This window comes from Mustelus asterias, chromosome 15 (genome assembly GCF_964213995.1).
Source record: "Mustelus asterias chromosome 15, sMusAst1.hap1.1, whole genome shotgun sequence".
NCBI classification, from domain to species: domain Eukaryota; kingdom Metazoa; phylum Chordata; class Chondrichthyes; order Carcharhiniformes; family Triakidae; genus Mustelus; species Mustelus asterias.
The window spans coordinates 18,414,757-18,431,049 of NC_135815.1; the positions used below are offsets into that span (position 1 = coordinate 18,414,757).

General features: G+C 44.3%; 1 protein-coding gene across 1 annotated transcript in view; it reads right to left on the minus strand.

The window, feature by feature from the left end:
- The window catches only part of LOC144504381 (alpha-actinin-2-like), a 97,892-nt gene that overhangs the window by 41,164 nt on the left and 40,435 nt on the right, over positions 1-16,293 (minus strand). Inside the window, exons 2-6 of the mRNA XM_078229596.1 lie at positions 10,045-10,159; positions 9,039-9,158; positions 8,166-8,252; positions 5,344-5,431; positions 2,619-2,697 (exon numbers count right to left, since the gene is read on the minus strand). Of these exons, the coding sequence (XP_078085722.1) occupies positions 2,619-2,697; positions 5,344-5,431; positions 8,166-8,252; positions 9,039-9,158; positions 10,045-10,159 (489 nt within the window). The remainder of the gene's footprint in view (positions 1-2,618; positions 2,698-5,343; positions 5,432-8,165; positions 8,253-9,038; positions 9,159-10,044; positions 10,160-16,293) is intronic.

The following is a 16,293-nucleotide window of genomic DNA, read 5'->3' on the forward strand; positions in this document are numbered from 1 at the left end:
GCAACATTTACAGCCAGTTTTGGTTAGTTGTCACTTTAATAACACTGCTGATATAAGAAACTATATGGACAGTTAAGACTTTCTGAAGGGAGACATGATGCCATTTTGCTGATGGGTGAATATGTCACTGGGGACAAGAGGTCCCTGTTATAAAAACATCTGATATTGTGTACAATTATAAGACCAAGGTGTAAACCTGAACTTTCTTTTCTGTATGATATTCTCAAAGAGATTCAACAGAAATGATGATTTCTTACAGTAGACAATTCTCCCTGTCCATAGCAAGGCTGTCAAGTTAACACAAGTCTGCTTCAACTGCAAGGTGAGAACCAGAAACAAGTGCAGAAATGAACCACAATGGAGAATGAATGAACTCTGGGCACATATGCAGGATTATTGGGGCGGTACGGTGGCACAGTGGTTAGCACTGCTGCCTCATAGTGCCAGGGACCCGGGTTCGATTCCCGACTTGGGTCACTGTCTATGTGGAGTTTGCACATTCTCCCTGTGTCTGCGTGGGTTTCCTCCGGGTGCTCTGGCTTCCTCCCACACTCCAAAGTGCGAGTTAGGTGGATTGGCTATGCTAAATCGCCCCTTAGTGTCAGGGGGACTAGCTAGGGTAAATGCATAGGTTATGTGGATAGGGCCTGGGTGGGATTGTGGTCGGTGCAGACTCAATGGGCCGAATGGCCTCCTTCTGCACTGTAAGATTCTATGATTCTCTGTACAGTCTTCTCACTGGCTGCTTCTGTCAGCACAAGAAGCAGTCTTACTGAGCCAATAGTAAACTACATCAGTACCAGCAAGAAATGAAGCATTCTTTTTGGGATTGGCTTTTGCTTGTGTCTGGCTGATCACCATGCTCACACGTCACAAATGTTGAATAAAAGATACGATGAGCTAATTTCTTTGCCACTGACTTCAATGGCAAGTTAACGCAGGAGATGCAGAACAGGTAACTGATTCACAATCACCAACTTCGCATGAAGTTAAAACCTACCCAAGTAGCTTTTCTTAGCAGACTGATTTTGATTTATTATTGTCACATATATTAGTATACAGTGAAAAGTATTGTTTCTTGCATGCTACACGGACAAAGCATACTGTTCTTAGAGATGAAAGGAGAGAGTGCAGAATGTAGTGACTGCGTCTTCAACATGCAAGAACTTTTTACAATAAGGCGGATGCATGTTAAAAAGCTCTTGCGGCTCGTCATAATCAATCAGGTCAGGTCTGCGTCTGTAAATGAGGGCATTAAATGCTTGCCCATTCTTCCAGCTTCATGCAGAGGCAACACCAAACCAGCCACAACGGGGCAATAGATGAGAAAGCATGCAGTGAGAGAGAAGAAATAGGACAGTGACACGATGTCTGATACGATAAATGAAAACGATCAGAGACAAAGAATTGATCAGTAAGGTAGTACGGAAAATAGACAGAAGTGCGTCGGCTGGATGCATTTATATCTTTTGTTAATTATAGCAATGAAATTAGCTTCCAACTTAACTTCAACATGTAGTACAGAGGAATGGTCTTGTCATTTATTTACAATTATTTGTCAACACCAATATAAACACTGGTTTTGGTCACTATAGACTCAAACGATAATAAGAGGAGGCTGTTGGCAGAAGAGTGACGCAGTGGGATCTCCACCTGTATACATGGCTGCCTATGGCCTCACTCCAAATTGTAGTGAATGGGTTATTTATGTAGGTGGGATGTGAAGTCAACGCTTGCAAGTATGTTTCAGTGTCCCAATCTGGATTTGTATTGTCCAGCAGTGCGGGTTGCCTCCATCCTTTAAAAAGGTACTTGGATGAGCACTTGGCACATCATAACATTCAGAGCTATGGGCCAAGTGCTGGCAGATGGGATTAGGTGGGAGTTCAGGTGTTTCTAATATCTTGGTACGGATTCAATGGGCCGAAGGGCCTCTTCTGTGTTGTATGATACTCTGAATACGCTAAAGGTCTGCTCGCATCTATAAGGGAAAAAATGGGTTATTATTTTGGATATAACCCTTTGTTGGAACCAACACTGTCGAAATCTGCTTTTATTTTTCACAGACGCTCTTGCTTGTGTATGCAATTATAATTCAGTTTGAACCTTCTTCTTAGTACATCTGTCCACTACATATGGACACCCATGGCTAGCTGATCCACACACCGTACCAACTGATTGCAAAGTCCATTAACTGCAACATGCACCATTCACATTGCGATATTATGCGGGAGGAAGAAGGAAGGGGAGGATCACAAAAGGTTGGGGACTAAAGGCAGATACCGCCAGCACGAATATTAAATTGGAAAGATCTGCAGAAAGGGCGGTGCCAGGTGTTTGTCAAATTTACATTGTAAATGGTGAAATTATCACCAATGCCAGTGGATTTATGCAGTGGGAGTGGGACACATAAAATTAAGCAGATGAATATAATCTATAATCAAGAAAATACGCAAAGCCATCAAGACGTATTTAGAAACTTTGGAAATCAGGTTGAGCTGACTAGTGTTCAGAGCCATCCAACATAGTTAATGCAGGCCATCCCTTCTCGCAGAACCATGCAACAAAAGCAAGCAGCACATACTGCACATTAACATGCCGTCAATCAGACAGATGACCTTCTGCAGCTTGGAGTAGTCAATAAGATCAGGTCGATGTCTGTGGATGAGCGCGCAGAGTGCAAGGCCATCTTTCCAGCTTCACAATGAGAGGAGCAAAGAAGAATTTAAATGTAAATTATAGCACCATGTTTCCATCAAACGTTTTTTTTGTCCTAAAAATAATTTCCCCACTCAAGTGAATGAGCACCCAAGACATGGATTTTTAAATTTATTTATTAGTGCCACAGGTAGGCTTACATTAACACTGCAATTAAATCACTGTGAAAATCCCCGAGTCGCCACACTCCGGTGCCTGTTTGAGTACAGTGAGGGAGAACTTAGCATAGCCAATGTACCTAAGCAGCACATCTTTGGGACTGTGGGAAGAAACCGGGGCACCCGGAGGAAACCCACACAGACATGGCGAAAACATGCAGACTCCGGACAGACAGTGACCCAAGCCGGGAATCGAACCTGAGTTCCTGGAGCTGTGAGGCAGCAGTGCTAACCATTGTGCCACCGTGCTGCCCCAACCTTTTTAAATCTGTTAAAACATCCTTTGCAATGGTGTCTCATTACTTCCCTTTTAACTCACTGAAATTATGAGAATATACTCATAAAGTGAGGCGTGATTAATACTCGAAGTATACTTTCAAAATGAAGTACAAATGAACCTTAATTTTAAAAAAATACACAAACATTCTTTATATTGCTTTGAAATTGTTAATCCCTAAATTGGGATTTAACTGAGGGTATAAAAATTAGGGATGGGCGATAAATGCTGGCCTAACCACATCCCATGAAAGATTAAAAAGAAACCCGAGATAATTCCCTCATTAAATCTGTGGATAATCAGTCCATGGCCAGTTCTCCTTTTTCAGAAGGTCAAGCACTGTGCCACCCATTTATTGGTTCCCACCCATGTCGCAGAGGCAATTCTTAACGTGTCAAAGTAAGAAAAGTAACTTTCAAAACAGGTGCAGAAAAATTAAAAGGACCACCAGCTTTTGCAAGATTAATTTCAAATCTATTAATGCAGGTCAAAGTAAAGGGAGTTTGGCTTACTTTGTTCAAATAATGTTTCTATGATTAGAATAATTATATTCATCCACAAACTATTGATGGTGTGAATATTAGCTTCTAATTAAAAACATATTTGGACAACAATCTCCTTCCAACGGTTTATCGTAACCTCTTTTCAACTCTTCCAGTAGAAAGATCATCAGGTAGACCTGCAGTTATGTTGGTTGTTGGTGAATGATTGGTGAATTCTGCTTTTTTGAAGATAGGGGTCTAAAAAAAATACTTAAGCATCAAATGAAAGAAAGGGTGGCAAATTACAAATCTGCCCAGGTATTATGAGAATTTGTATTATGATTTTTGATGGGGGGGGGTGGGGGAAGAAGGACTCTGTAATCACTAATTCATTGGTCATTCAATCAATAAAGTTTGAGAAAACCACTGAATTAGAAGATGTTGTTTTGTATAAGAGGCCAAAAAAAAAATAGACTAGGGCTGGAATTTCCCAGCCGTTCATGCTGGCAGGATTTTCTGATCTCACTGACGGTTAAACCACGCCACAGGTTTCCCAGCATAGAACAGGAAGCTTGGCAGTGGCAGGATCAGAAGATTCCATCGCCGGACAATGGTAGGCTACCTCCACTGTGGCGAAACACACCACAAGGGGTGTGGGAGAATCCCACCATGAATCATTGCTGATATCAGCAGTAGGAGATGCATTGTGTATCAGGATTGGATAGATGAAATACACCCCCATTATGACAGGAGATCTCCACCTCTGAACCGAAAGCTTTGGAGATGGCCAAGGAAGGTGCGGTCATAATGTGACCAAACAGGTTGATTATTAACCTGCAAAATCCCTCCAACACGCCAATGACAGGCAGTAAGACTTCTGGTCAGCCATGCTTGGCAGAGTGGCATTCCTGAAGCTATAAGCATCTGATGACAGACTGTTCCAGGTAAAATTCACTATGGGAGCAGATGAAAGTCTGCCTTGTGCATCACTCAGTGCAGGAAGAGTAACAAACAATCCCCGTCATGATAAAATTGACATGGACACCACTACATTTCAGCTTCAAACAAACGTCTGAATCAGTGCTCCTCAACTTAAACTTTCAACTTAGTCCAGCTCTATGAGTGGAATTTAATGCCCTCCCCCATGGTGAGTTTTGTTGGGGTGCATTTAATCAGATGGAAAAGGGTAGTGGCTGGGAAACCCCCACCTTCCCACCTCTGCCCTGATTAAGTCTGTGGGGGCATGCCTGTGGAGGGCTTTCCTGCTTTGCCCATTAGTGTCAGAAGCGGGGAATTATGGAATTCGATGTGCATATTTCTGGCACACACTACATCAAACTTAATGCCCACTTACGGGCCTCATCCTGCCACGTAGGTGGGGGACTCACCACACAGGAAATACAGCAAGGAAGCACACTGCCCACCCCTCCCAGCCATCCTGCCTGTGGTCTGGGATCCAACGATAATCCTTGGCCTCGAATGGTTCGAGTATTGACAGTAATCACTGCCTCCCCACCTCTAATTGGCTGGTAGCTCTCGGCGAACAGGACTTCCGACCTGGGGTCCTTGATCCCAGGGAGGGCCAGTCACTGTCCAGCTAAGTGCCTGAATGGCCGTGCACAATTCGACGTGCATGCCTTTGGCACATGCTACATTAAAATTAATACTTATATCTCTTACAATTTGCATCTATAGCTCCTTGACTTGCCTTGTATGGAAGTTCTGCACATTTACATTCTTATAGGGAGCAGTCTTTCTCTGGCACCAAAGCAGCAAGCCTTCCTTAGCGGATGTTTCTGTGAGAAAAAAAAATCAAGCTTTTCACGTGTACCCAAACATGGTGACACCCTCAGGGAGAAACGGAGATATAAGTAAACACATTCAATCAATCGGATGATTAGGAAGTATTTATGTCAAGAATTATATGGCATTGGGCAAATTATTTCCTGCCAGTTCAGAAATACGGTTAATTTCTGTTCAGAAATAAGTAGATGACTCTGTCAGAATTTTCCTGATTTAAATAGAATTCTAGATTAGCAATTACTTGATCTTACACTGCTTCTCAAAGCCCAGCTGAGGTCATTTTCATCTGGTTGGAGTAGCCCACTGCTGATGTAGTCTGTAAGTCAGTTGTGCGAAACCTTCACTGCTGTGGAAGTCATGTGCAGAGAGCAGCAAAGTCAGTGGTTTCTATCTCTCACATCAACATCAGCACTGACTATGCCCAGAGTGTCAATACAATCATCACTGATACAGATAGGAAGAACAATTCCTTTTCCACACATTCAAATCCTGCCATGGCATTAACCCTTCCAGTTTTCAACATTATCCCCCACTCTGATATAATGCCTTGCTATCCGGCCTCTAGCGTTTAATGCACTCCCCTCTATGCTCCCAATTCCTGGAAGGCCAACTCGGATCCACACCCCTCATGTGTTGTGAATCTGTGGAATTCCCTGCGCAGTGAAGCAATTGAGGCTACCTCACTGAATGATTTTAAGGCAAAAATAGATAAATGTTTGAACAGTAAAGGAATTAAGGGTTATGGTGAGCGGGCAGGTAAGTGGAGCTGAGTCCACAAAAAGATCAGCCATGATCTTACTGAATGGCGCAGCAGGCTTGGGGCGCCAGATGGCCTCCTCCTGCTCCTAGTTCTTATGTTCTTATGGCTTTATTTCCCACTCCTCCATTAAAAGCCTTCTCAAAATTCACGTTTTCTTTCACAATTTCAGGCACTTCTTAACCTCTCCCTCCGAATCTTGGCATCTGCTTACCTGTCCAATTCCTTTTGCAAAATGCTTTTGGGGTGTAAATTTAGATTTATATGGTTAAACATGTGTCCGTAGACTAGTTTTGTAGAGGACAATAAACTGGCTGTCGTTACACTCATGGAGGCATTGGATAGCTAATATCGGGCAGGGTGTATGAAGGGCGGACAATCCGCTATCAGTTTTACACTGTCAGCAAGGATGAAAGTTCCACTTGTGAATCTCCAAGATGCCTCAAGGCTAGAACCAGAGGTCAACCAAGGGAAACACCACACAGCGCAGTAACAATATAGCTGGAGTGCACACACAACTATTGTGGGGAACTTGGGACGGAGGGGGGGGCCCATCTCTATGGTAGTGCAGAACTGGTACGATTGCATCAGCTGCCAGTTATATCCGCAGCACCTGATATTCAGCTCTGTCAAAAACAGACAGCCGATGTGGGTACTGCTCATTTGGTGCCACTACCTGAGAAGATATTCTGGGGCGATTCTCCCATTCAGACCTGCTAATTTTTTGGCAGGTTTAGTCGGGAGACGCGCGCGTGTGCCGATTCGCGGGATTCGTGTGCCGATTCGCGGGATTCGTGCATGCATTCCTGGCGCACGCATGCCTCCCACCTCCGGAAATCCGGCGCGGTCAGGACTACGCAGGAAATTGGCGGGAACACCAGGTAAGTAATTTTAATCTATTTTCAATGTTATTTGCATGTGATTATCGGGCCTGGGACTGAATTCTCCAGGCCCGGTAGCCTCTCCCACCCCGCCAGTACAAATTCACTCCGGTGGAGTTTAGAGTAGCTGCCCACTTTCGGGGAACTAGCGGGACGACCCTGCTGGAGTGAAGGGGGGACAATCGGGCCCCCTGGGGGATTGGGAGGTAGGGGTGATGCCCCTTGGGTATGGGCACCCTGGCAGTGCCAGCCTGTACCTCCTGGCACTGCCCAAGGAGCAAAGTGCCCATGCCTAGGGGGCACCTTGGCACTGCCCACTAGGCATAGGGAAGTGCCAGGTGGCGGGGGGTAGGGGGAGGGGCCTGGGGGCGGGGTTTAGGGGCGATTGGTGGGGGTGGGGGGTCCCATTGCCACTCTGCATTGGGATTAATCAGAGCTGGAGGGAGGCCAGCGATCAGGGCGGGCTGTGGGAGTGGTCTGCGTCCCACGGGGAGGGTAGGGGGGGGGGGGGTGGAGGGATTGTCACTGCTGGGGGTGGGGGGGGGCTAGAGATGACGGCGGCGGGGGGGGGGAGGTGAGGTTTGGGGCTTGCCCGGGAATGCTTGAGGGCCACAATCGGGCTGAGGTGGGGTGGCGGGGGCGGGGTGGCGGGGGCGGGGGAGCAGGTGTCCTGGGCTGGCCAGTGATCGAGTTGGCCAGTAAACTGCAGGCTGACAGATCGGGGCCACTGCGCATGCGCAGAGTTCTGGAGCTGTCAGACTCCAGGGTTAATAGGCCCCGCCCCCCTGAGCTTGTAATGATATTCACAATTGTGGCCTCTGCATTGCACAGAGCGTGGGCGATTTGAGTCTGAACTCCCACTGAAAAAGCAATCGTGATTTACACCATTTTTCCCGCAAATTCAGCACTTAGAACCTTTTGAGGAGAATTGCTCCCTCTATCTCTGGAAGTCCCACAAGAACTTAGCAGTCAGATTGATACAAATCTATATCTGCTGGTGTTTTCATCACCTCATCAGGTTCCCCTGGAAGTCTGAGCCTTTGTTGAATGGGCTGCATTGGATCGCAATTAGAAGCTTTTTTCACTTACCTTCCACAGATATGTCGTGAATCGCAAAACGGAGGATGATAGTCCAAATCATACCCAAAGTCATCTTCACATTCCCATCAACTATTTCTGCAATAGAGAAAATGAAAGTATACCAGTCAAGCAGACTGTTAGTGCAATATTCAAGCTTCACATTGATGTAGTCCCATTAGAACAATAAATCTGCACATCAAAAATATGTCCTACTAAACAACTGTTGATCTTTATTCAGACTCGGAATGTTTGTCACAGTTGTTCCTCATTGAGTTTCAGTGTCAAGATGGTGAAGTGTCTTAACTGTCACTGTATAACACCCAGCAATCAGAATAAAGGGATAAATGTGGAATAAAAATGCTTCTATGACAAACTCAACAGGTCCAGACAGTCCAACAGTTGCATGGCTGACTTGTACACATGTGCTGAGTGTTTATGTTCAGCAAGAGCATGGTTTGAAAAATTTGAATGCCACCCATTGCAGGTGAGAAGATGGTGGTGTATTGGCACAGCATCTGGTCCCAGTCAGTGTGAAGCCCAAACAGAAGTGGCTTTGGGTGCCATTTAGGTGCTGTCGGCAAGATGTGGGTGCCAAACTGGCTGTAGGTGTCAGCAAGAGCACCTCTGTACTGAACCAGCCAGTAGATGGTCTAGGAGGGGAGGAGATACAATCCCGCAGTTAGTTGGTGAGGGTGCTGCGGGGGAGGCGGAGGGGAAGGACACCTTGTACTTGCCAGGGAAAGGTGAGATTATTTTTTTGTGGACTTATGATTACAGACAAAACATCCTGGGCCTTTTTTCTGAGCAGCCTCCAGCTGCTTTATTTATCATTCAAGCCTCCTTGTTACGTTTGCAATGCATAGATCTTTTGGATTAAATTACCTTCGGCACCAATTGATACAAGCTTTACTCCTTTGCTAGAAATGTAATCCAGTGCTTTGTTGACATTTGCAATTTTATGAAAACGCATCTTGCCTTGGTCTGGCTTCGGGAGTCGCTCACCTAGAGAGAAAAAGAAATGTATCAAAAAATGTTAACTCATGAGCACATGAACCCTTCCCTTTTCCGGTTTCCCCTATCCCCATAATTCCTTCATTCCATTTTAATGTTTGATAGTGGAATGGGGTACCTTAGGACAGAGAGTGAATGAAGTTTGTGCTGGGTATCGCTTGCCCAGGTCAGATACTGGACGTATTTTGGCTGATAAAGCTCAGGAAATGAAAACTTTGAAGGAAACTGGATTACACAAAATGTTAGTGAATCAAATCACAGAAAAAATAACACTCAGAAATTGGGTATGCAAACAGAACGAATGATGGAAGATATGGGAAGATAGTTCTTTGGAAGGAATACAACTAAGAGGAAGATCTGTAGTTCTGGTCACCACGGTATAGGAAGGATATGATTGTACTGGAGAGGGTGCAGAGGAGATTTACCAGGATACAGGAGACCAGGCGGCACGGTGGCACAGTGGTTAGCACTGCTGCCTAACAGCGCCAGGGACCCAGGTTCAATTCTAGCCTCAGGTCACTGTCTGTGTGGAGTTTGCACTTTCTCCTGTGTCTGCGTGGGTTTCCTCCAGGTGCTCCGGATCCCTCCCACATTCCAAAGATGTGCAGGGTTAGGTTGATTGGCCATGTTAAATTGCTCCTTAGTGTCAGGGCCATTGCAGGGTAAACGTGTGGAGTTACAGGAATAGGGCCTGGGTGGGATTGTGGTCGGTACAGACTCAATGGGCCGAATGGCCTTCTTCTGTACTGTAGGGATTCTATGGATGCTGCCTGAGCTGGAGGGTCTGAGCTGAGAGAACATAGGAATATAAGAACTAGGAACAAGGCTAGCTGACCCTTTGTCCTTCATTGAAAACAAAATGCTTGAGTCAACTTACCTGAAATAACTTCCAAAAGCAGCATAAGTTTAAGGCCATTTCTGAAGTCATCTTCGATATTTTCAATTTGTGTACCAGCTTTTCGCAAATGTGAATTGCACCAAGCAGTAAAAGTCTGAAATGCAAAAAAAATTCATCACTCTCTGACTGACCTTTTGTCTTTAAGCAATGGAGTAACTTGTTCTCGATTCAGAGACACTGGAAGCAAGGTTCAAACATTGTTTGGTAATTTTCACTTCTGCAAGCTGTTGCTTGGTCTTGAGGATGTTGGCTATGAGGAGAGGTTGAATAAACTAGGATTGTTTTCACTGGAAAGACAGAGGCTGAAGGGAGATCCGATAGAGGTCTACAAAATTATGAGAGGCATAGACAGGGTGGATAGGCAGAGGCTTTTTCCCAGGTTGGAAGTGTCAATTACAAAGGGGGTACAGGTTCAAGGAGAGAGGGGGAAAGTTTATGGGAGGTCTACGGGAGAAGTTTTTCACGCAGAGAGTTGTGGGTGCCTGGTACGCGCTGCCAGAGGAGGTGGTGGAAGTAGGCACCTGTGATTTCATTATCTTTCAGCACTAGCTGAAATGTTAGTCATATTAAATACTGCTTCAATAAACTTGGTGCTTTGTAACAGTGAATGAACTGCCATTTTGTTTCATCTGTCACAGGATTGCAATGAAGATATGAAATTATTCTCTAGAGTCAAGCTACTCATTAGTAACAACACACTCTTTACACTTTTAAAAGCGCCAGCACGTGTTTCCTTATCCTCACTAACTTTATGATATGCTTCTCAGCTTGCATCATTGCTTCTTGAAGTTATCTCCCAAATTATTATAAAGTACATTAAAGCATTAAAATATAATCACGGGTGGCACAGTGGTTAACACTGCTGCCTCACACTGCCAGAGACCCGCATTCAATTCCGGCCTTGGGTCACTGCCTGTGTGGAGTCTGCACGTTCTCCCTGCATCTGTGTGGGTTTTCCCCGGGTGCTCCGGTTTTCTCCCACAGTCCAAAGATATGCAGGTTAGGTGTATTGGCCATGCTAAAATTGCCCCTTAGTGTCCCAAGATGTGCAGGTTAGGTGGATTAGTCATGGTAAATGTGTGGGGTTACAGCGTTAGGGCGGGAGGGCCTGGGTAAGATACTCTGTCAGAGAGTCGGTGCAGAATCGATGGGCCAAACGGCCTCCTTCTGCACTGTAGGGAATCTATGAATATTTAACAGCGGATCATTAATTAACCAATTAAGTACTGATTTATATTGAATTATATTGAATTTAGAGCATAGAAAAGGGTCATTTGGCCCAGAGGTCTTTGCTGGTGTTTTATGTTCCAAATGACTTTCCTCCCACCTTAATTCATGTGACTATCAGCATAACCTTCTCTGATGCTGTTTGCAGATCTGAAGGTGGATGGAAAGGCAAGTTCTGTGGTGCTGGTGACTTGCCAGTGACTAACAACCTAGAGATTGCACCAGCATCACCGAGAAAGACAAAGAAGTGGCTGAGGAAAGGGAGCAAGGCCTACAGCAAGAAGACATATGGAACTGAGGAGGTGGAACCCAATGCTGAGATGCAGGAAGCTGGGTCCTGGGCAAGGGGGTGGGGGGGGGGGGGTTGACAAATAATTTTGGCTGAACAAATGCTTGACAACAAACAATCAGAGAAGAGTATTTGACACCAATCAAAACTCAGATTTACTGATCACAGGGATCTCATGGATTAGTCAGTTTAGAATTACAGAATCCCTACAGTGCAGCCATTCAGCCCATCAAGTCCGTACCAACTTTTCAACAGAGCATCTTACCCAGGCCCACTCCCCTAGCCCTATTCCAGTAACTGGTGGGAGGTACAGTGACACAGTGGTTAACACTGCTGTCTCACAGCGCCAGGGACCTGGGTTCAATTCCAGCCTTGGGTGACTGTGTGGAGTTTGCATGTTCTCCACCTGCCTGTCTGGGTTTCCTCCGGGTGCTCTGGTTTCCTCCCACACCCCAAAGATGGGTTAGCTAGATTGACCATGCTAAATTTCCCCTTAGTGTCCTAAAATGTATATGTTGGGGGATTAGTGGGATAAATGTGCAGGGTTACGAGGATAGGACAGGGATGGGTCCAGGTAGGATGCTCAGTCGGAGAGCCGGTGCAGACCTGCTGGGCAGAATGGCCTTCTTCTGCACTGTAGAGATTTTATGAACCCCACATATTTACCCCGCTAATCTCCCTAACCTACACATCCTGGGATGCTAAAGGACAATTTAGCATGGCCAATCCACCTAACCTTTGAAAAGGGGTGCAGACAATTGGAAGACACAAAGAAATGTAGACAGAAAGCAGTAACTACAGACATACTCTTCGGTCACCAATTCAGCAGCTAGTTTAATTGAGAATTTAATTAGATTTACCACGGTCTAACATAAACATTACAGAATTGTAGGAGATACATTAATTTTTCAGGAGGTATTCAGCATGCGCTAATTTATTTTGTTTGGTTATTTTTGAATAAGAAAAGCAACGACGATTGTCTTTCGAGTACAGAGACACTGAGGTGCATCTGGTAGTTTGAAACTGACAGCATTTTAATCTCCGATGAAAGTTAATGATGATCGCTGGCCACCTACCACCTGTTCGCAATTCATTTCAGACGCAATGAGCATAACAACTCCTCGAATTACAATGTAAAATATTTCCACAATATATGCTACTGTTTGAGGATTGTGTCATTTATTTCCCCTGGCATTACTCAAGGACAAAATGTTAAAAGAGCAGTGGCACAGTGGTTAGCACTGCTGCCTCACAGCGCCGGGGAGCCAGGTTCAATTCCCGGCTTAGGTCACTGTCTGTGTGGAGTTTGCACGTTCTCCCTGTGCCTGTGTGGGTTTCTGCCAGGTGCTCCACTTTCCTCCCTCATTCTGAAGATGTGCAGGTTAAGTGGATTGGCCATTCTAAATTGCCCCTTAGTGTCCCAAATTGTGTGGGCTAGGGGGATTAGCAGGGTAAATGCATGGGGTTATGGGAATAGGGCAGTGCGTGGGCCTGGGTAAGATACTCTGTCAGAGGGTCGGTGCAGACTCGAGGGGCGAATGGCCTCCTTCTGCACTGTAGGGATTTGATGAATCTATGATTTTAAGTGGTCTGTAACACTGACTCCACTTAACTTGCGCGCACTAATGCACTATTTTTCTCCCTCTGCACGTTGGCTCCTGAAGCATGGGATTTGAACAGCCAGCTGCAAACTCATAGTAAACTGAGTAGAATTTGACCTAAGGTCCATTTTTGCACTGAGTTGGCACCACTGACGCAAGTCTTGTGCATTATAAAACCAGTTTACACCCCAGAAGAAAGGAAGCAGGAAAATTTCTTCTGATCTCTCATTTGCAGCCTGCTAGTTTTATATTTTGGTTTTGTCATTCCAGTGGCAACTTTCCAAGACTGTTTATATCTACATTATGCTTCCCATCATTTTAAAAAGACCTGGTCCCCATTTAAACAAAGAAGTTCAGAAACTAATGGATTAATAGCATCAACATTAATATGGACAATTATCCCCAAAAATTCCACTTGGGCTCCACTAGTGTCCTGTTGTAACCTCGTAAGGAGCCCAGCGATGCCCCAAGGAAATGGTAGAGACTTGCTTTAAAGGGTCTGTGCAATGGTGGGATAAAAATCATCTGTTTATAAAGTTTTAAAGTTTATTTATTAGTCACAAGTAAGGCTTACATTAACACCGCGATGAAGTTACTGTGAAATTCCCCTAATCGCCACACTCCGGCACCTGTTCGGGTCAATGCACCTAACCGGCACGTCTTTCAGATTGTTGGAGGAAACCGGAGCACCCGGAGGAAATCCACGCAGACATGGGTAGAACGTGCAAACTTCACACAGACAGTGACCCAAGCCGGGAATCGAACCTGGGTCCTTGGCACTATGAGGCAGCAGTGCTACCACTGTGCCACCGTGCTATTTACTGGACCAAAAGTAGGGTCACTGCAATATTGCAGCCTAGCCACAGAGCATCATCCTTCACCACTAAAGAAACTCTATACCTAACATGTGAACTATTGAAGTGTGCCATAAAAGTGGACTAATTTACACTGCACAAACAAAAGCAAAATTGCAACGATGACCTGAAGTGTCCCTTGTGATAGAATATCATTTGAAGCTAATATTAATAGAAAACCACATTAGAACAATTATGAAGCATGCGTTCCTCTTTCAAATGCTAATTCACGAATAGGTAATCTGCTTTAAAGTGAAAACTAGTTCAGTAAGTTTAAAGCCCTACACCTTTACTTCAAGATTGGAAAACCTTGACAAATCTGCAAACACTATGCAGTCAATTAATTGCAATGAGTTGCAATCAAAATTTGCAGTTTAATTAACTGTGCAAAAATTACATTTAAAATAAAACAAAAGAAAGAGAGCAGGGTAAGAGAGAAACAAGGGAAATTTATAGGATGGAAAAAGTAGGAGCGGCAGGTAGCACAGTGGTTAGCACTTCTGCCTCACAGCACCAGGGACCCAAGTTCGATTCCCAGTCTGGGTCACTGTTTGTGTGGAGTTTGCATGTTCTCCCAGTGTCTGTGTGGGTTTCCTCCGGATGCTCCGGTTTCCTTCCACAGTCTGAAAGACGTGCTGGTTAGGTGCATTGGCCGTGCTAAATTCTCCCTCAGTGAACCGGAACAGGTGCTGGAGTGTGGCGACTAGAGGATTTTCACAGTAACTTCATTGCAGTGTTAATGTAAGCCTACTTGTGACATTAATAAATAAACCTTAAAAAAAAGTCCATTTGCAGATGTGAAAACATCACAGTATGAATAAAACTGGTACAAGAATTCCTGGGGGCGGGGGGAGGGAGAGAGAATAAAATCCAACATACATCATAAAAAGAAAACCCCAGAAGTATCTTTAAAAAAGTTATTTGTCCTGATTAGATTTCCTGACACAACTTGCTGTTTTTAAAAAATGCTTTCATGTTATGGTTTCAGAGCTTAAAATCCAATTTGTCAAGCTAATAATAAGTTAACAACATAAATCAATTAGCAGCTAAAGTCATTCGACAGCAGTCACTGGAATGGAACTGGAACTGACAGAATGAGGATAATGGTTAAAATGAGGATAATGGTTAATCAGTGTTGCCCCATATTGTTGTATCTAAATAGCGAGACTTGGAATTGGCACTTCAAATGCAAAAACTGCAAGTGACCACAGCAGGCAGGCATCAACAAACAAGATGTACAAAGATGAAAACAGAAAGCGCTGGAAAAACACAGCAGGTCTGGCTGCATCTGTGGAGAGAGAAACAGAGTTAACGTTTCGAGTCTGTACGACTCTTCCTCAGAACTAAAAAAAAGGCTGTTCAGAAGAGTTATTTTACTACCCACAGAATTTTGTTTTTATTTTATTAACAAGGTCCACAAACCTGCACAAAGATATTTTGGGTAGAAATTTGTTTGCCTAGTGTAGAACGGGGTACAGAAACCCCTGGGATTTTGAAGACTATTAAAACAAAGTAGACTAGTTTAGACTAGGGATCACAGTGTGCCTTATACCATAAGGAATCACAAAGTGCCTCATATAGATATGCAAAGGTATTGTCTGCATAGGCACATATATAATCATTGGTAGAGAATTTTGAAAATGTCTTGGAGATTTAAAATGTATTTTCAAATGTTTTGTAAGCTTTGGCCAAGATGCAGCCTGCCCCAAAGCATAATGGGAAACAAGCAGAACTAGACAGGCCCCATTCTTTGGAAACAATAAGGTATAGAATATATTCTCTATTATCAGTAGGTGACCCTACAGCTGCAAGCTACCATGGTTTTAAAATGAATGGAGGTATTTAGCTTCCAGTTGCTGTGAATAGAAAAATTCAGCTTTTACTAATAAGGGGTAGCTAGCAGATAGCAGGAAATGATTCCCTTTCTATTCCCATGGTTTGCAGATGGTGAGGGCAATCCTCGAACCTATCAGATTTGCGTAGGTAAGGTTGCTAGGCAATGGGGGGAGGGGGAAGAACTTCAGGGTCCGGTTGATCAATGAATTCCCAATTCTGCTAGAAGTAGAGTGCTATTGGCCAAGGTAAATAATATGTATTAATGTAATTGGATCATCCAGTTTGGATGACAGGTTGAGAGGGAGAAACAAGCCTTCAAAAAAGCATATTTTTTTACACACGTACTGTAACGTCAGAGAGAAGTTGGAATCTTCTGGCGATCTCTCTCCCAATGCGTATTGGTCAATAAAGAAAATTAATT